General features: G+C 40.0%; 1 protein-coding gene across 8 annotated transcripts in view; it reads right to left on the bottom strand.

The window, feature by feature from the left end:
* LOC126470071 (F-box/LRR-repeat protein 2) overlaps positions 1-21260 on the bottom strand; it is a 269884-nt gene that overhangs the window by 51629 nt on the left and 196995 nt on the right. For all 8 annotated transcript variants that reach the window (XM_050097579.1, XM_050097580.1, XM_050097581.1 and 5 more), the window contains 2 exons: positions 8586-8653; positions 556-685 (listed from right to left, as the gene is read on the bottom strand). In XM_050097579.1, coding sequence (XP_049953536.1) covers positions 556-685; positions 8586-8653 — 198 coding nt within the window. The remainder of the gene's footprint in view (positions 1-555; positions 686-8585; positions 8654-21260) is intronic.

Genomic DNA, 21260 nt, shown 5'->3' on the forward strand with positions numbered 1-21260 from the left:
ACAGCTAATCTTTACTCTCGCAACAAGATGTGAAATAATTGTTGTCAAAGATGGAAATTCATTTATCAGTGACCACTTTTACAAGTACCACTGGTGTTTGCTGATTTGGCATCAATTTTGACAATGAGGGAGTTTTGCAAGACTGACAAAGGTACAGATTTCAGGCAGTTAAGTGTACGGTAACATTCCTCATCTCATCTACTGTTTTATTTCAAACATGGAATCAACTACCACACACATTTATTACTATGAAATTTCTACTGAATTTTACTATTTAAAAAAGTGTTTTTCTTCTTTGGGCCCATTTCTATACATCTCTTCACATTAGATCACAAAAAAATGCAAAATTTGAATTTTCACAATTACTAAGAGTTCCATTTCAAGTGTGTAATATAACATTTTATTTTACTACCCATGTAAACTGAAATGTCACAACTCACAATACAGCCCAAATTTTGAAGTACTAGTATGAATAATTAAGATGTATAAAGTTTTTAATGTCTCAGACGTAAGTATGAAACTTCCTAGTTTCTATAGTGCATTTGGCAAGCTTACCTCAACATCTGTTTGGAAGTCAAATAAATCAATCCTCTGCCAGTTGCTGCCATCAAGAGCCAGTACATTCCAAGCTTTAGAAACTTGTGCACATCGACACAATGAAACTACATCCAAATAGGAGAATATTCTGTAAAAGATAATATCATCAGTGTCAGTTTGTACAGAACTGTGTGAAAGTTTTAGAGGAAAAAATAAAGAAGAAGAAGTGGCCCAAAATAAGCATAATAATTAAAACAATCTTGTCATTGAAACTTCCTGGCAGATTAAAACTGTGTGCTGGACCGAGAGTCGAACTCGGGACCTTTGCCTTTCGCAGGCAAGTGCTCTACCAACTGAGCTACCCAAGCACGACTCACGCCCCGTCCTCACAGCTTTACTTCCACCAGTACCTCACCTCCTACCTTCCAAACTTTACAGAAGCTCTCCTGCGAGCTGTGAGGACGGGGCGTGAGTCGTGCTTGGGTAGCTCAGTTGGTAGAGCACTTGCACATGAAAAGCGAAGGTCCCGAGTTTGAGTCTCGGTCCGGCAAACAGTTTTAATCTGCCAGGAAGTTTCATATCAGCCCACACTCCTCTGCAGAGTGAAAATCGCATTCTGGAATCTTGTCATTGTTATTCTAAGAGCTACTACAGCATATGCAACGCATTAAGCAGCAAATAAAGCTCTAATTTCTTTTAATTTTTTTATTTCTTTTAATTTTTTTATTTCAGTAATTTTTATAAATGACACAAAAGTTGTATTTGTGGCAGTATTAAATTTCTACAGTACAAAGTCCAGTCCATTCACTTAACACAAACTGAAATTACATACCACATTTACCAAGGCAAGTTGATGACATCAGGATTGACTAAGAAGTATTAGAAGTGCATAGTACTAGCCTTATGGTCCATTTTTCAGAGAAATGTGTCTTTCAGTACATTTATATATGGTTGGATTGTTCTAACACTTTTTTAGGAATCTTAACTACATGTGATGATCATAGTTTAACTGTTGGAATTCTTAACACAGCTTTTATTTACAAAAAGTGACTAAAGTGCACCAATTACTGCTTGCAACTCTAATTACTGAGTTTGCAGCTTTGTTTCTTATTTATCAGCAAAGAGTTGCAGGATCAGCATGTCTGCAGTTCTGTGTATCCTGTTTTTCTCTGGGTATTTAATATCCTGAAGAACAAAATGTCTTTCTAGGTTGGAAACAGTTCTGCAAAATGATGAAAAGTGTGAAGGTTGGGAAGGAGTTGAGGTGAGGGATCAGCTAGGGCCTTACTACAGTATCATGCTACAATTCACTGAAAGTGGTATAGAAAATCAAGAAAATGTAGACATTATAACGGCCACATGTCATGAATGAATAAGAGTTTACAGACTTATTATTGGAACATCTTACTTCAGCACACATTAAGATCAGGTAAGAGACACATTTTTTTCCACATATTTACAGTGAGCAGAGCCTTGGAAGGGTGTAAGATTAGGGGTCAACATCCTGTCAATAGCGTGGTCATTAGATGGTTGGTTGTTTGGGGAAGGAGACCAGACAGCGAGGTCATCGGTCTCTTCGGATTACGGAAGGACGGGGAAGGAAGTTGGCTGTGCCCTTTCAAAGGAACCATCCCGGCATTTGCCTGGAGCGATTTAGGGAAATCACGGAAAACCTAAATCAGGATGGCCGGGTGCGGGATTGAACCGTCGTCCTCCCGAATGCGAGTCCAGTGTGCCAGCCACTGCACCACCTCGCTCGGTCGTGGTCATTAGAGATAGACCACAAGCTCAGACTGAGGACAGAAATCAGCCATATCATTTCATAGAAATTACCCCTGCATTCACTTTAAATGATCTATGGGAAATTACAGAAAACCGGTATCGGATAGTCAAAAGATAATTTGAACACTTGCTCTCCTGAATTCATGTGCCGGATCTTACCACTGTGCCTCATCCCTTGGTGGGAGCCACAGATATGTGGAAAAAATAGAAGTCATAAGACTGTAGATATATACATACTGAAGTACCTACAATAATACTATTTTACTCATTTTACTATCATGCTGTTATGTTTAAGATGAGGAGTACTTCATTATCATACAAGAGGAACAGTCAATATTCAGGGATGTGACAGGAACGTTCATTCAAAGAAAAAAGATCCATTAAACATAGGCTCTGAAATGCATACCTAAAATAGCTATGAGCACTTGTTTAGTACAAGACACATGTTACACAACTACATAAAGAATGTACTCCTTCACATATGGCTCCAATGATTTATTGAAGTAACATGACCTGTGAATCTTAAATTTCCAAATCTGAACTCAGCCAAGTTCTGTAACCATGCAACATCAAAATTAAGAAACAGACTTCATGGAAGGAAGAAATGAAGGAATGGATTTGATGTCCCAGGTCATTAGAGATAAAAGGAAGAGTAGGATTTAACTTTTCATCGACGATGAGGTCATAACAGACAGAGTAAAAGTCCCTATTTGGGAAGGACTGAACGAAATAGCCCATATCCATTTTAAGGAACTGTTCCATCACTTGCCTTAAGTGATTCAGAAAAATTACAGAAACTGAAATTTGGATGAGCAGATGAGGATTTTGTCATCTTCTTTAATATGAGTACTGCGTCTTACCGCTGCATCGGCTTGCCTGATTGCTGCAGATGGAGTATTAGCTGTCAATGACGCAACGATATTGCCAATTGTTGGAGTCAAAAGTTAACACATAACTACATAAATTTGCAGTCTCCAAAATTGCTGTTTGATAGTAAATGAATTGGTGATAAAATGTTGAAAAACAAGTAATTAACAGGTTAAAGACTCACAACTTAATGGTAGTAGGGCAACTAGAGTACATTTTATAAAGGGAGCCCTATGTATCATTAATGTGTTTGTAGATATGTTTTATCATTTTTAACTGCCAACTATCATTTAGATCTGCATCAGAAGGTGAAGTAAACTTCCTCCACCACTTAGCACCATATAAAAAGCTAGAACTGCAGCTACAGCCATTATCCACAATGTGTATTATTTTTGTTACTGCCTTTCACTTTGTGCTACATACTATTCTGCTTGTGAGATCCTCTCTTCTTATTCAGAATCTGATAGGAAGCCAATACTTATTAGTTTTGTTCTGTTCTAAATTGGATGTAAATTTTAGTGTTACCATCTCTGTTACTTAATTCAAATATGTACATAGAGCAAAAAACTGTTACATCGCATTTACTTGCCAGGTGCACGTTTTGTAGTAGTTTCTTCATTGTAACTGCATACTTGTAATAGAATACCTACAGAATTCAGATGCTGTGTACAGAAGCGAACATAGTTGCCCATATGCTGCACTCACCTTAAAGCACTGTCAATGGTAACATGCTGTCTTCAACATGGCATTTTTTGTTGTGGCAGTTACATAGGAAACTCCATATAATCTAATGGATTTAATTTGTCAATGTGAGGGTGCGAGGGATACAGTAAACTGGCAGTGGTGCGTTGCAAAAAAGATACTTGACTCCCAGGGGCTGTGTGCGAGTTCTGATACTGAGCTGCCTAAACCCACAATGAGAATTAGTTTGTGGTTGGGTCAGCACTCTCAAGTCCATTTGCTATTTCCATAAGCCCTGGCTCGAGACAAAAGGCACCGCTGACAGCTCATGTGTCAAGTGAGGCAGCTTAACTTTTCTTTTCTGTTTCATTTGTTCTACTTTCCCATCCCTTTCCCTCCTATACGATTTGTATAGACACAATGCAGCTTTATACTCATCACTTATTAGGTGCCTCTGGTTTGCAATAAGTACTTAAAATCCTGCACCATCACTTCCGTAATAATCTTTGCTGATGATTCATTAGAGTAATGCATATTACTAAGGAACTGTAGGCCTCTCTTGGCAGTTCAGGAGAGCTTTACACATGGAAGGCAACTACTCTGATGTGAACTTAGGAATGGGAGGGGTGGGGGGGGGGGGGGGGGGGGGTGGGGTGGGGGGGGGAGAGACAGATGTTGCATATTACCTTTCGCACTCTTCGTCTCGATCTCGTACATCCTGTAATGTTAGAGTGAAAACTAAAGAAGAAAACACAGAGCTTAGTTATCAAAGAAGACACTTTCATAAATTAATTGTTCAGCTGCTTATTGATCAAACTGGGGCTGAAATGACTTATAGTGAAATGAAGAATAGATTTCTAAACTCCTATTAATTAAGACAAAACTACAGTTCCATTGCTACATGGAATTAGAGAAAAAAGATTTAGAAATGATTGTCCATGGGAACTAACAAGGGAACCTTCCCATCGCACCCCCCTCAGATTTAGTTATAAGTTGCCACAGTGGATAGACCTTGAAAAATTGAACACAGATCAATCGAGAAAACAGGAAGAAATTGTGTGGAACTATGAAAAAATAAGCAAAATATACAAACTGAGTAGTCCATGCGCAAGATAGGCAACATCAAGGACCGACAGAACACAGGAGCGCCACGGTCCCGTGGTTAGCGTGAGCAACTGCGGAACTAGAGGTCCTTGGTTCAAGTCTTCCTTCAAGCAAAAAGTTTAATTTTTTTATTTTCAGACAATTATCAAAGTTCAGGCACTCACATATAATCAACTTCGCTATACAAAATTCCAGGACATGTTCAGATTTGCTTGGACATATGCAGGATTTGACAGTCGACACACGAAAATTTGAAAACGTAAAAAACATGTTTTGACAGAGCACAGGGAAAAGTGTGCGAGTGTGAGACTTTTGGATTCATTTGTTGCAGTTTATGTGACAAACTCTTATGTTTTCATCACTTTTTTGGAAGTAATTATCACATCCAGAAGAAAACCTAAATCAGGCAACGTAGAAGAATCTTTTTACCCATTCGCCAAGTGTACAAGTCAGGGGGGTGCGATGGGGAGGTTCCCTTGTAAGAGTGAAAAGTGGAGTTACTGATCCTGATGGATTTCCTGTTGAACTGTACATTGCACTTTTAGTAGAGCTCATCTCACTTCTTGCCGCTACAGTGACACATCCTACATGATATGAAGATAGCACCATAGAAATGTATTGGAGAGATTTACACTGTCTTTTATAGAATGGAACATTCCGCCAAAGTAGCTGTCTTGGCAGTCAGAATGACTTCCTGACAAGTTTGGTACACCATATGGGCAATGAGGTAAGTAAACATATTGTGATTTCAAAAATAGTTGGCAATTCTCCATATATGGTTTGAGTATGGGATTAGTGATTATTCATTGGTTGTTTTTGATAGTGAAGGTACATAGTGTACCTGTTCCAACCTGTTTAAGAGTTATGTACTCTGGAAGGAAAATTTAGTACTGCAGAATATTGGGAGTAATCTGGACATAAGGTTCTTCTCTGTATAGTACTTCATAAGATATTCATGCAGCATATCATTGATTATGAAGCCAGATGGGTAAGTAGTTATCAGTTTAGTTTAACTGTCTGAATGTTCTGTGCATCATATTAGTGATATCTGACTAATGTAGAAATATCCATTGGTTTACAAATATAATACAATTTCTTCCATGAAAATATGGCTGCAAGCTGGGGGTTTCCAGGATCAGCTTTTACATGCATCTTAACCTAAATTTTAATTGGTTACCAGATCTGTTTGGAAATTCATCTACAGAATAAAAGAAGTTATCAAGTAAAACTGATTTAATTTTTTTTTTATGTCAATACTGCCTCTAACTCTACAAGTAAGTTCATTCAAAATCTTTGTGCAGCAAGTCAGAATTATTTTGTAATCACAACAGTGTAACTAAAATATTCAAACTCAAATGGAGGAGAGTATGGAAAAGACATGGTGAAACCTACTGTAATGGCAAAAAGATGTCTTTGAACATGAATGTGATAATGCATTGTATTTATATATGCTTACCACACAAAGATGTTGTACATTTCATGTGCACATACATTTTGTAAGAAATACAAATGCTTCCATTGGTGCAACTTCTGATTTCAGAAAAAAATATAAAGGTCTACCATCAACCAGTATACACTGGTCAGCCAGAACATTATGACCACCTACCTAATAGCCAGTATATCCACCTTTCGCATGGATAACAGCAGTGACGCATCGTAACATGGAAGCAATGATGCCTTGGTAGGTTACTGGAAAGAGTTGGCACCACATATGCACATACAAGTCGTATCATTCTTGTAAATTCAAGGAAGGGTGGTGATGAGCTCTGACACCACGTTCAATCACATCCCAGATGGGATCTGGTCAGGTTAAGATTTGATGAATTGGAGGGGGCCAGCACATCAATTGGAACTCATCACTGTGTTCCTTGAACCACTCCATCATACTCCTGGCTTTGTGATACGGTGCATAGTATTGTTGAAAAATGCCACTGCTGTCGAGGAACATGACGATCATGAAGGGTTTTATGGGGTCTGTAACCAGTGTACGATACTCCTTGGCCTTCTTGGTGCCTTGCATGATCTCCAATGGACCCATGAATGCCCGCGTGAATGTTGCTCAGAGCATGATAGAACCACCACCAGCTTGTCTCTATCTTGCAGTACAGGTGTCAAGAAGCTGTTCCCCTGGAAGACGACAGATCCACGACCCACTACTGGCATGATGAAGAACGTATTGGGATTCATCAGACCATAAAACACACTGCCTCTGCAGTCATAGTTACTGATGTCATGGTGTTAACACTGGCACGTGCATGGGTCGTCAGCTGTGGAGGCAATTCACTACGAGTATTCAGTGCAATGTGTGTTCAGACACACTTGCACATTGCCCAGCATTAAAATCTGATGTTAGTTCCATCACAGTTCTGTTTTATCAGTCTGCCCAGCCTACAACGTCCAACATCTATAATGATGGACCACCCTACCCCACGACATCTGGGCATGGTTTCACCTTGGTTTTATGAATGTGTTGAAGACACTCACCACAGCACTCCTCGAACACCTGACAAGTCATGCAGTTTCCTAAATGCTCATGCCGAGCCTCCAGACCATCACAATCTGCCCTCAGTCAAACTAATATAGATTGCATGCCTTCCCCATTCTACACACAGATACCACACTCACTGCACTGTGTGCGTGTCTGACAAGTAGTATCACCAAGATGGGTTTATGTTGGTAGGGGATCAGTGGTCATAATGTTCTGGCTGATCATTGTATTTCACATCTGGCACATGTAGTTTGTTTCTGTAATCAAACTATGCAATCCAGAGGCTGCTTGTGAGTGTTATTGTTTGTGGGTAACAATATGTTAATATTATAATGGTGGAAGTTTTATCAGCATAGTATAGATCATTGTGTGTTTACTGTTCACATAAGAGAATTGTTCCTGCTGAAACAAGATGAATTATGGTAAAAACGGGATGAAACCAGATGAAGTATGGTGAAAACCAATTTGAAAACAAAATATAATGAATGAGACCAATGTCAAAACAGAAACAAAAATAAATAAGATGACAATAACTGTGTGGAGTGGAGGTCAATGTGTAAACGTGAATGGGGAGGGGAGGGGGGGGGGGGGGAGGAAGTAGCAAACATGAATGGATTAGGCAAGGTCAGTATAGTGCATGTATCAATATAGGGAGGGTGAGAGAGCTGTTGAGTACGAGGTGTGAGAATGTGCGTGTGATGAGGGCAAGAGCAGGAGAAAATGAGAAAATAGTATGGGTGAAGGGAAGTGGTGAGATCAATTTAAAGATTCAGCAATATATGTGAGGCTTTTTTTCTAAATCTGAGGAAATGTTATGATACACCTAGATAGAGTGAGAAGTATTTTGCATAGAGGCTTAGCACTCCTTACTCAACTTTTTTAGTAATGGTATTAAAATTCCTGCTTTAAATACAGTCAGAAAGCATGGATGTACTTTTTTTAAAGTTTGAGCGCACATATCTGATAGTTGCTGTAGTAACAAACTAGTATGAAAGGTTCTGCAGAGCAGGGATAAGTGGCAAATTTAAGAAAAAAGAAACAACCTATGTGGCAAAACAGGATAGATACAGATATCCTTTCAGGGTTATTTTAAAGAAAATTAATTATAAAAAGCACATTATCTTACCGAAGGAGCAGTTCCTTTGGCAGCTTCTTATTGATCTGTGCCTCATCATCAGAAAATACTCTTGTTAACTGTGAGAAAAAGAAGAAAAACATCTTTGTTAGTTACAGAAATGTAATAAAAAATAAGGTCACTGCTTAAGATGTGTTATGCAATCTTACTTACATCTAAAAACAAAACAAGACCATTGTTTTTCTCTCTACTGTCATCATGTATGAAACCTTCTTAGCTACATACACAAAATAATTAAATAAATACTGTCTAAATGTTTTTGTTATAATGGTAAGTAAACATCTGTGTATCAGTTTAAAATCACAATAAAGAAAACAAAAACATCAGTTTTAAATAGGCAATCCATTTTTCAAAAATAAACTAACTTCAAGACCAGTACAACTGTAACAGGTATTTCATCAGTGAACACAGGTCATGACACTTACTTTTAGATTAGAAATATTTCAGTCATAAAATAATAATAATAATAATAATAATAATAATAATAATAATAATAATAATAATAACTGTCATCAATCGCAAACAAACAGAAGCAGTGCAGTGCTAAGTCACTGGACTCTCCTTTGGCAGGACACATTTCAACTCTGGGTCCAACTATACAATTTTTCCTTTCTTTCAGCTTCACTAAATCACTGAGGGCCAATGCCCAGAAGGTTCCTTGGAGGAGGGCATGACCTAATGATCTTGTCATCAATGGGACAGTAGAACTTAATTTAACTTCTGTCCTCCTTCAGTGACAGTGAAAGCGTAAACTTTTTATAGTGTGTGTGAATGTAGAGGTTTCTTTTACTACTGCATCTAGTAAATATTCTGTGACTGAAGGATTGCAGGTGGCGTACATTATTTCTACTATAAATTTCATCTGACATCCTACTCTTATAAAAATAAGAGCTGTTTCATTTCTTTCCTCCTCCTTCAAAAAGAGTGAACTTCAAAATCTGAATTCCACTTTGAAAATGGCATTACAGCTCTCTGAAATGCATCTGACTTAAATAGAGGATATTGTAATTAAAGATAGTACATTTGTACTGATATATATCAAAAGTGATTTAATGAAAACTGAACTATAGGTGTCTGAAAAACTTAATCCTTTCCAATACAACACATTTTTATCACAGTACTGTTCTTTACATGGTAAATATACCTCCTCTCTAAAACACAGCAGTTTTGAAAATGACAGAGATTTTAAATGTAGCAAATATAATCAGTTTCATATACCCTGTGTTTGATTTTTCCAAAAGGCAGTCTGTAAGAAACAACTTTATGTTAATATAACATACTTGCTTCCCAGGGTAATACCAGCAGCATTAGTTATCTATTTTTCAGTTTGCTTAAATCACTTAAGCCACAATAATGAATCAAAATTGAATCTCAAGTTTCTTGATGAGCTGGGCAGTAGAGAAAAAAAACTGACTAAAATGTTCTATAAAATCTCTCCCCAAAATTTATCCTATTATTTCAATATAAATCTATTCAAGCACTGCTGGAGCCAAGTAAAAACTGCAAGGAGTACCTAACATAACCAATCATATTAAAAACTTTTGAAAACAATAAGTGCAGCATACAAGTATAGGATGTCCACCAATTGAAAAACAGATGTGAACATGAAATAGATCTTTTTAAATATCACAAAAGTCATTAATAGAAATTATTTCTGTAAAAGAGAACAATTACATGAAAATAACTATCAATAACCGTTGCAAATTCATAAGGGTAGTCTCAACATCAATCACAATGTTAGGTAAAGAAATCATCCTTCACTCATGTTCAAGGTGGGAACAAAATTTTTGAATGAATCTTTCCCATCATTTCTTACGAAATTAAAATTAGTATGTGAACATATGGTCAACCACTGTGGTAGGCTAATTTACATTCATTTTCTCCCCTCATATGAATAAAACTGCTTTAGTGTTGCAATGCTAAATTTAGAAATGACAACTGTGCCACTACTTGTAAAACACGAATCTACAACAGTCAGTTTTCATTTCATTTGCTGGTTTATGTCCCACTAGAGCCTTTTCTTTCACTCACAGAAAAGTCAACTATACTGCTGCCTGTAGGGATAACTTGAATTCTGCATGCAACAATTAATAAATGTGTTTTGTGCTAAGAAATACTGTAGTGCCTCCTACAATATTGCTGATTTCAGTTCTGTATTAAACATGAGACTAAGCACACCAGATAAAAAATTAGTTCCCTGCAGGAGACGACATGCTAATACCATGTAACACTACTGCTAGCCCAGGTAATGACGTCAGTTTGGTGAGGAAGGTAGTCAGTCAGTCGGTCGGTCAGTCAGTCATTTCATAGATAAAATTTACAAGAAATATTATTATATGGAATGTGTCAACAGAACATACATGCAGTACTTATACACAACTCAATACAAAATAATATTTATATGGGTGCACGCTGGCCATTTACAGTTTTTAGTTAATAAGAAGTGGGATATTTCTGACAGTAGAAAACGTGTGAAATGCATTTTTTCAAAGTGTAAAGCTAGCCCATGTGTGTAAAATCATTCAATAACTTTCACAAGAGCACCGTTTTCTATTCTCTCTATTCATACCTCTTTGCCAGGCTTCATGACAATGCTTGTATCATCTGAAAACAGAATTAATTCTTTCTCCTGAGTCAAATAACATAGCACATCATTAACATGAAGCAAGAATAGTAGTAGCTCAGTGATTAAACCCTGTGGGATCCCTATTGAATGATGACTGGGCATCCCTCTCTGTATTACTCAAAGAGGTTAAGATAACTTTCTGCATTCTGTTTCTTAAATAAGAACCAAACCAAGCTTTTGAGGAACTATGTGTTTCATAAAAATTTCTCTAATAGGATATTCGAATAATATATTGACACAGCACCTTCAATTCTTTACATCTAAGGCATACACCAATAAATATAACACATGTTCAGGAAATAATAAATAGAGTGGAAGCTGGAAAAATCACATTTTGAAACTCCTAGCACAAGTTAGTTCAACCACAGTTGCACTTGGAATCATTGCAACCCTAGGAAATGACAAGTAGTAAGTTGACATATTTTGCAAATTTGCAGTCAATAATGCCATAGGAATAATATTCTGGGATAACTCATCTTTAAGAAAGATTTTTCATTGCTCAAAAAGCATGCTGTAAGAATAATGTGTGGCGCTCACCCACGATCATTTTGTCGGGATCTGTTTAGGAAGTTGGACATTTTCATTACTGCTTCACAGTACATTTATTCCCTCACTAAGTTTATTGTAAATAATCCACTGCTGTTCAAAGTAAAAAAGATGTACATAATTACAATACCAGAAGAAAAGCTGACATTCATTAGTCCACATTAAGTTTGTCTTTAGCACAAAAAAAGGGGTGCAAAAATGATGCAACAAAAATTTTTGATCACTTATTAAGTGATATAAAATGTCTGACAGATAGAAAAATAAAATCTGAAAACAATCTGAAAATGTTTCTCCTTGACATCTCCTATTCCATATAAGAATTTCTGTTATTGTAATGTTTAAAGGTGGCTGGTAAGAATTACTAACTCACATCTGTACATTTAAAATAAATAATGGCCAGCATGTGGCCATATTTATAACTATATTTGTTGCTTGAATGTAAAATGGGACTTGTTGCCAGCCGCTGTGGCCGAGCGGTTCTAGGCCCTTCAGTCTGGAACTGCCCTGCTGCTACGGTTGCAGGTTTGAATCCTGCCTTGGGCATGGATGTGTGCGATGTCCTTAGGTTAGTTAGGATTAAGTAGTTCTAAGTTTAGGGGACTGATGACTTCAGATATTAGGTCCCATAATGCTTAGAGCCATTTGAACCATTTGGGACTTGTTCCACATAATTACAATTTATTGAGCAAATGATCTGTTGAACATGTAACTGACTGACTATTACGATTAACACAAATGCCTTCAGTAATCACAGAAGATCCAAGTTGGTGATTTTTATCATTCAAAGGTTTTATTGTGTTTTCTGTAACTGTTTAAACAGAATGGCCCTTTTGAAATCCAAACTGTGAGTGGTTAAGTATCGAATTACTACACAGATGTGTGGCAACCCTCGAGTACATTAGCTTCTCAAACATTTTAGAAAATGTTGTAAGGAGTGACATGGGGTGGTAGTTATTAACATCTGTGGAGTCACTCTTTTTATAGAAGGCTTAACAATGGCATATTTCAATATTTCTGGGAAAATACCCTGAGTTAATGATGCATTACATAAGTGACATAAAAAAACTAAACTCCATCTGAAAAGGCTACAGATACAGAAGGCCCAACAGTACTGACTGACCACTGTGTCATTCTCAGCCGACAGGCGTCACTGGTTACAGAGATGGAGGGGTGTGTGGTCAGCACACAGCTCTCCTGGCTATTGTCAGTTTTCGTGACTGGACGTAAGTGACAAAGAACATTCTATATTACAAGGTGTATGAACTTTTACTTTTTGGAGTCATAATTATTTTCCTTGTTTAAGATGGGCATGAGAGATTAACTTTTTCTTCACGCGGTGTTCTCTGTATTGCTCCTTTGTTGTATTGTTTTGCTTTCTGTTTTGGACTATCTACACCTATTTCCTCTCACATATTTAAAAAAAGTAATTATTAAAAATACCTGCCACACCAAAGTCCACAGATACCTTCAGGTATACCACATCCAGCCAAAGCCATTCATTGATGATTAGATACTGGAAAACCACAAAATTGCAGTGATTTTGACTTCTGTGTTTCACCTGCTGTTCCTAACAAGTACAGACTTTTTCTGTGGGATTAAGATGGGGTGATTTAGCCAACCAGTCAACGTGTGGTACGATGACCTTGTGTTTGATACAGTTGTTGTCAGTTTCAAATGTAAAAATGCAACATTTGGTCATCATGAACACTGAACTGAACATCATGATTCATGTTCACGGTAAAATGAATGCGTGGACTCCAGCCATAGTACGAAAAAACATATACAAAATTTCAAACAACACAAGTGTAGGTTAAATGCGTCATCAAGCCATTTTTTATGAAGAGAGACAACCCGTAGTAAATACCTTGGAAGTTTATCGCGATGATGACAGTCAACTTGTGAAGCAAAATAGTGAATGCTACAAATACATATGCCAAAGAAACGATATAGAAAGTCACTTTACTTACAAAACATACAATGTGGCACTTGCATTAGAAGAATGGAAGGCTTTTCTTGGTGTGGTACTGAACATGGCCTTGAATTTGAAGGCAGAATTAGTGGACTATTTTACAGAAGATTCCATTTTTCAAGGATGTTTTTTCTCATATCTCTCTCTCTCTCTCTCTCTCTCTCTCTCTCTCTCTCTCTCCCCCCCCCCCCCCCAATATATTGGATGTGGCATTTAGTTCCATCTGTCACAACTCAGGAGGGAATGGGGGGGGGGGGGGGGGTCAACATATGAGACACAGCAAGGTGAAGAACATCAGTGAATATATTGACAGTAAATGCAAAGAATTTATGTACTAAAAAGAAATGTGACTAAAGATGAGAGCACATTGGGATTCAAAGGAAGAATTCAGTTTCAAGTTCTACAACCCAAAGAAGCCTAAAAAGTGGGGTTTACAAGTTATCTGTCTGTGTGAGTCAGAATATGTTTTTTCCCCCCCTCACATTCCATATTATGGAAAGACAACTACAGAAAGTCTAATTCATCCTGATTTATATTTTGCAACCCGAATACTGGGTCTTTTGGCACCACACTTGGTAGCTTGTGCAGGTGGTTCAGACTATCACATCTTTACTGAAAGGTTCTATACAATTTCTCAACTTGCTCAGGAATTGCACAAAATGAAATTTCATCTAACAGCTCCATCTTCTAAGAACGATTTTCCAAGTAATTTGAAGAAGACCGAACTTGCTAAATATGAGTTATGTGGCAAAGAAAGTGAGATTAAAATTATATCATTTTCATTTCATGACAAGAGTTGCTGAGTACATTATTTTGTCCTCAGATCAAATTCAGTTGATCATTGGTTATAGAAAGATAGAGCCTCTGCAGTTCGTGAAACACACCATTATTTTGGAATATGTTAAATTTATGGTAGGAGTCCAAAGAGCTAATCAGTACTGTGGTTGCTATGGCTTTACAAGGCAGTCATGAAACTGGTGGAAAAAATTATTCTTCTGGCTGACTGAAGTTCTGTGAAGAGCAGTTATAGTCTTCACTCAATAGGGAAAAAAAATCTAATGTGGAGAACAACTGTACACTAACTTTTCCTCCAGAAGAAATCTAATCAGACAGCTAGTCAGCCAGATGAGAAACACAAATTCAAAGAGAAGAGGAAGACGATCATCGCGTAACACTGAGGAGAGACTAAATGGGAAGATGCATTTTATAATGCAGAATGGAAAACAAAACAAAAAAAATCAACAGAAGATTACATGGTTTGCAACAAACACAAGCAGAAAGGAGGAAGAAAAGAAACAATTTTCTACTGTGAAACATGCAAGAGGAGTCCTGGACATCACCCAGGAGGATGTTTTAAGAAGTGCCAAACAAAAAAAATTACAAACAACCATACACAAACACCAACATAGTTTCAAAAACTAGTGTAAAAGAAACTAAGGCTGTCAAATGACCTCATATTGTTTTTAACAGCATTGTATAACCTCTAATGCCTTATATCCTTCCCTGTGTAAAATAAATAAGTGTTGGGGAGAATGTAGTGTACAAAAAATTGGACTGGAAAGGGTGAATGTATTCTCATTATGAAAACTATACTCATTATAGCATTAGGCCTATCTAATGGTTGTATGTTTCCAATACTATAGCCCCTAGTCCAGCATGCATTTGGAACGCAATGCTAGAGAAATGTGGTTCCAATCTGTTACACACCACTGGTAATCACCAGAAATTGGAGTGTAATTACCCTCAGTTGTAGCTGTTAGCTCAGGAAGGCTGTAAGATTCATGCTACTTCATTCCTTCAACACATCCATGAGGAATATTGCTATACCACTTGCCATGATCCCATGTTCCATAAAATGTGCTAATACCCCACAGCGAAGTAGACCCCATTATCCTTTCATTTCCCCTTTTAGTGAGCTGCTGCGCCATGAAAATATTTGGGAAGTCCAGAATGATATTTTCACTCTGCAGTGGAGTGTGCACTGATATAAAACTTTATATGGAAAGTGATTCACTCAGTAAAGGCTTCAATTTTTCCTGTAAAAAAAGTGTGGCCTTTATGGTCAAGCAAAGTGTGAATCTCACGGTGCAGATATGACCTGAGCTCAAAATAGGCCGAACCTGGTTGAGGGGATTATGAGATGGAAGATAAAGACCAGTCGAGAATTACGTATCTCTGTACCATAGCTAAGAGTGTATGCTCAGTATGATTTTTTTTGTTTCAGCTGACCAGAAGACCAGATAATCCTATTCAAGAATGTTTTCTAGGTGTATTTTGAAGAGCTATGAAGTCGACGTTGTCGTCGTCGTCGTCGTCGTCGTCGCCGCCGCCGCCGCCGCCACCACGTTGCATTGCATTGCGTTGCGTTACGTTATGTTAAAGAGGGCCTCCTGGTAAACCGTACCACTACACTTTAGGAAGCCTGGACATCACTCAGGGTGTTGTCTTTTAAGAAGTACCAAACAAAAAAAATTACAAACAACTATACACAAACACCAACGTAGTTTCAAAAACTAGTGTAAAACACACAACCATCACATCCCTTTAATATGATCGTCGTAACTAGCATCATTTTCATTTTGGAAAATATCATCAATTGTACAAGTGTACTAGAAGCATATACATACAGAGCACATTGTTTAAAAAATCGAATAATTACTTCCATGTTTTAAAAGCATAGTGGTCTTTACGCTCCAGATTTGTCAAACAGATTAGTGAGCACTAGCCCTGCTTCACCTAGGTCCCCATGATCAGCAAACCGATGTAGGTAATCTAGACGTAAGATGATGATGATCAATGACAGAGGATTCGAACGGCAGACGATAATCAACGTATACATCTTTACGGATTTAAAAACGAACTTTGGCACTATCCGAAGTTGACAGTGCTCTGTACTCTACCTGCTTGAAGAACTCTGGTTTGGAACACAACAATTGAGCGTGCCTGACTATTCCTGGGTATTTATTTATTTCTAGTAACAAACTTTGTTTCATTCAGTGTTACAGAATTAAACAGGAAACTATCAGATCAGCATAAGACTGCAAAACGCCCACATAAACAGAGTAATTCCTTACTCCACAGAAGCTATGAATTTTACAATTTCTCTTGTAGTTTTGCTCCCGCAAATGGTACAAAAAGTTTAGGGCTTGAGAACTATAATGTGTGCTTTGTATCTCTACCGTACTGTGTATATCATGCAAGAGATAGCCATGCATTTGCAACACTATTCGCGAAATCCGTTATCTGTCACACTATATGTGTAACTCCGTTGTCAAACTTGACCGCAAGTAGTATCACTTGGCTTTATGTCCTTTTGAAAGAAGTACATTGCTAGATTTGCTGTATGTGTCTCCATGAGAATGACAAAGAACATAAATGATAGCTGGCAATGCATTACTTCAAACACCAAGTAAAACTACATTCCGCTTTACGTAGCATAGATGCCCATGCACATTATGGTATCAGCTTACATTCAATGGTGCTTGTTTAATTCATTAGTCATTCTTACCATCAGTGGTGGCATGCATGAGCAAATAATGGTTATTTGTTTAGAGTTGTCTGCATTGTTTTTAACACAATACTTAAAGGGTTGACTAATATAGCATCTTATTTATCGATTTTACTGCATGTAATGGCATTGTTTTTTCACGACAACCTAATGAATCAGTAAAGCAGAGGAGAAAAATAAAGCAGATAGGGTGACAGTAGTGTTGCTCAATGTCACAGCTAAGCTGTCATGATTTTTTGCCCAAGTTCTGAAACTAAATTATGTTCTCCTCCACAAATCTGCGACATCCGAGTAACAGGTTCGCGTGGGCGAAGAATTTAGAAGATTTTCTGAGATATACATTCCTAGGAGTACACACAAACAGCTCCTGTGAATGTAGTGCTCTCTTCGCTTATCATAGACTTTGGGTGTCAACAGTTATCTTTACTTCTCTCAACACAAACTATCGAACTGTCTTTGAAACTCGATGGCGCAAGTTTTTCACCTGGTAAGTTTCATCATCTCTTCACCTCATTCCATTTTGCACTGAATCGATGATGACGAGTATGCGAGGTCCACGTGAGAGAGTCCTGCTTGACGTAAAGTCGTCGCGCGGGCTACCCCAGGAAAGAATTATCTACATCAGTTTTGTTGTGTATAGCACAGTTAACAAAATTTGGCTCTTTCAGCTACATTACTGACCATACCAGTTGGTGCGTAAGATCATTACCTCTTCACTCCAACACATACACAAACAAGACTTATTAGCAAGTTTTGGGAAACCTGAAATACAATTCGAGGTCTCTCCTAATCTGTGAGGTCACCTTATATCAACGTTACTCATACGCACTTACACATGTAGAGATTCAGGGAAGAAATTTTGCACTTCACTCTTCGCTGCAGTACCTGAATGTACACGGCAAGAAGAATCGTAGCTTTTGTTTCAGATGATTGAAGATGTATAGATATCTCTGCAGGGATGAAGTGAAGACACGCTTCAATTAAGTCACAAAGCGGTCCTGCATTTTATCAACAAATTTACTTTATTTCTTAAGTTTTGTGTTAATCTGCCCATTGTCTGCAACAGAACTATGAAATCTATCACAGATGGATGGGTTCCCGAACTTCAATTAAAAGGTGAAGGTACAAAGCTTCGTTTATAAATGTTACACTCATACGAGGTGTGTGTGTGTGTGTGTGTGTGTGTGTGTGTGTGTGTGTGTGTGTGTGTGTGTTTGGGCGCGCATTTCTGAAGGTGAAACTGGGACTAAGGTGAGTATAAAAGAAGTTACGTTTCAAGTATATGGAACTCGCGAACTGAACTGTCAACCGCAGCGGGCGCCGCCTCTCCCGCGCCGTTCATCGTAACGGCGCTAACCTAACCTAAAACACTGGGGCCGTGTGACCCCACGATCTTCTCCACACGGGGACAACCGGACGTGCTCGATACTGCTCTTCTAAAGAGCATCGGGCAATTCACGACCGCCGAGACGCGAAACGTCCTGTCTTCCGACCACGTACCGGTCATCTCTGGCCTCGATGTGTTCGGAGCTTCTCTTCCTGAGAGCTATCGCAGGCTGGATACCGAGCCCTTTCGGACGAAAGCCCTCGAGCTCCTCGAGGACGCGCCAAACCCCACGGAGCTGGGGGAGACGCCGCCCTAGCATTCTTCACCCGTAGAATACCCCGAGCAGCAGATGAAGACACGCCGAGACATCGCCACGGGCCGCAAGACTTCTCGCGTCAGCTACCGCGACATATTTTGGCCGCGATCACCGAGAAGAACAGACTGTTTCGTGAATGGCAGCTCACTCGCCAACCAGACACGAAGCGCCTCTTAAAGCGCATGAGACGGGAAATTAAGGCAGCAGTCGAGCAACGCCGGAACCAGGACTGGGCAGACCTTGTGTCTATGCTCAATCCGGAGGACGGCAGTGCATGCAGAAACGGTTCAAATGGCTCTGAGCACTATGGGACTTAACATCTGAGATCATCAGTCCCCTAGACTTAGAACTACTTAAACCTAACTAACCTAAGGACATCACACACATCCATGCCCGAGGCAGGATTCGAACCTGCGACCGTAGCGGTCGCGCGGTTCCAGACTGAAGCGCCTAGAACCGCTCGGCCACATCGGCCGGCGTATTGCGTGCAGGATGGTAAAATCCTTCCTACACCGGCGACAGCGAATACCGTCCCTACAGGTCGGGAACGACTTCGCCAGCGACCCGGACGCGAAAGGCAGTGCTCTGGCTGACGCGTTCGCAGCGAACTTCACACCGGTGGCCAACGTCATCGACGAGAAGCACTTACGGCGGGTCCACGAACAACTACGAACCTCCGGCGCCGTGAGGGAGGAAGGCGACGTTATCGAGCGGATAACGTAGGAAGAAATTGCTGTACAGCTTCACTCGATGAATCCCAAGAAGGCTGGAGGCAACGACGGCGTCACAAACCTCCTGCTGAAGAACCTTCTGTCGGGAATACACCGGCTACTTGCCGATGTTTTCAACGAGATCCTCCGATCAGATCTCCACCCCTTCGCATGGGAACATGTGGATGCCATTCTGAAATCCGGCGAGGACCCACGCCAGGTATCCAGCTACCGACCCATCATCCTGCTCCCGTCCCTCTCGAAGGTTTTCGAGAGGCTGTACGTGAGAAAACAGATTCAGCATAATCATACTGATTCAGCATAGAGGGCATAATCCCGGACGAGCAGTTCGGGTTCCGAGGAGAACATCCCACCAGCTCCTGCAAGTGGTAGAACCGGCGATGAGAGCACTGGAAACAAGGGAATTCCCTGGGGCAGTGTTCCTCGACGTCTCCCGACCGTTTGACTCGGTGTGGCAAGACGGTCTCGAGTTAAGACTTTCTGAACATGGCATAGCGACATCCCACGTGACGCTACTGCGGTCGTACCTGTCTGAACGAATCTTCCACGTGAGGGCCGACGACGGTATGTCTACAGATCGGCAGATAAGTGAAGGGGTGCCGCAGGGGTCGGTACTCGGCCCCATGCTGTACTCCCTGTACACTGTCGACGCTCTGAACGTGGCAGGCGTCGAACTGGAGCTGTACGCGGGTGATACAGCCCTGTTCACTCGCAGCATGAACGCCCAGGTGCTTAGAAACCGCCTCCAACGCGGCTAATGGGCAACAAAGTGGCGGCTAAAATTTAACGTCACGAAGAGCCAGGCAGTTGTCTTCACCCGGAGACTCCTGCCGCCAGGGCTTCCGCCAGTCGAAATCCTGGGAGAACCTATCCCATGGAGTGGGACAGCCAAATACCTAGGGATTACCCAAGACCGCAGGCTTACCTGGAAGCACCACATTCGTGATGACAAAGGGAGAGCAATAGGACGCCTTCGCGCCCTGTATCTGCTGCTAAACCCACAGTCGTCGTCGTCGTCGTCGTCGTCGTCACCGCAACACGGCATCACGCTATACCTAACTTTGGTTCGCCCACTGTTAGAGTATGTGGCCGTGGTCTGGGGACAAGCTGCAGATGCTCACATTGTGACACTGTAGCTGATACAGAATCGCGCTCTGAAGCCTGCCATGCATCTTCCAAGGAGCTATTCGACGCGCCGGCTCTACGAGGACACCGGGATCCTGCCGCTCCGAGATAGGATCCGCGCCACCGCCAGGAGGTTTTACGAGAAAGCAGGCCACTCCCGAAACCGGCTCATACGACGACTGGGCCAACAACCACACTACAGGCCAACCACGAGTTAGCCTGACCTGCTAAGGGATTAAGTTTTACTAATCCCCCAACAGAGTGTTTTTACTTTATCTACAAGTATCCACCAGCAAGGTCGAACGAAGAAGCCAGGTAATATTTTCTCTCCCCCTTCGGAACTGCAGGAATGACAGTTCTGTCTAAACTGCACCATCTCGAGCCAAGGAACCGGCTCGTCATATAGCGTCAGTGTCAGTAGATTTTATCATCACCTTCCAAATGTCTTGATACGGAAAGGCGGAATCGCATGGAGCTCCTGAAATGACGTTCTGAAATAAACTTTCTCTTACAAAACT

This window comes from Schistocerca serialis, chromosome 3, assembly GCF_023864345.2.
Source record: "Schistocerca serialis cubense isolate TAMUIC-IGC-003099 chromosome 3, iqSchSeri2.2, whole genome shotgun sequence".
NCBI classification, from domain to species: Eukaryota; Metazoa; Arthropoda; class Insecta; order Orthoptera; family Acrididae; genus Schistocerca; species Schistocerca serialis.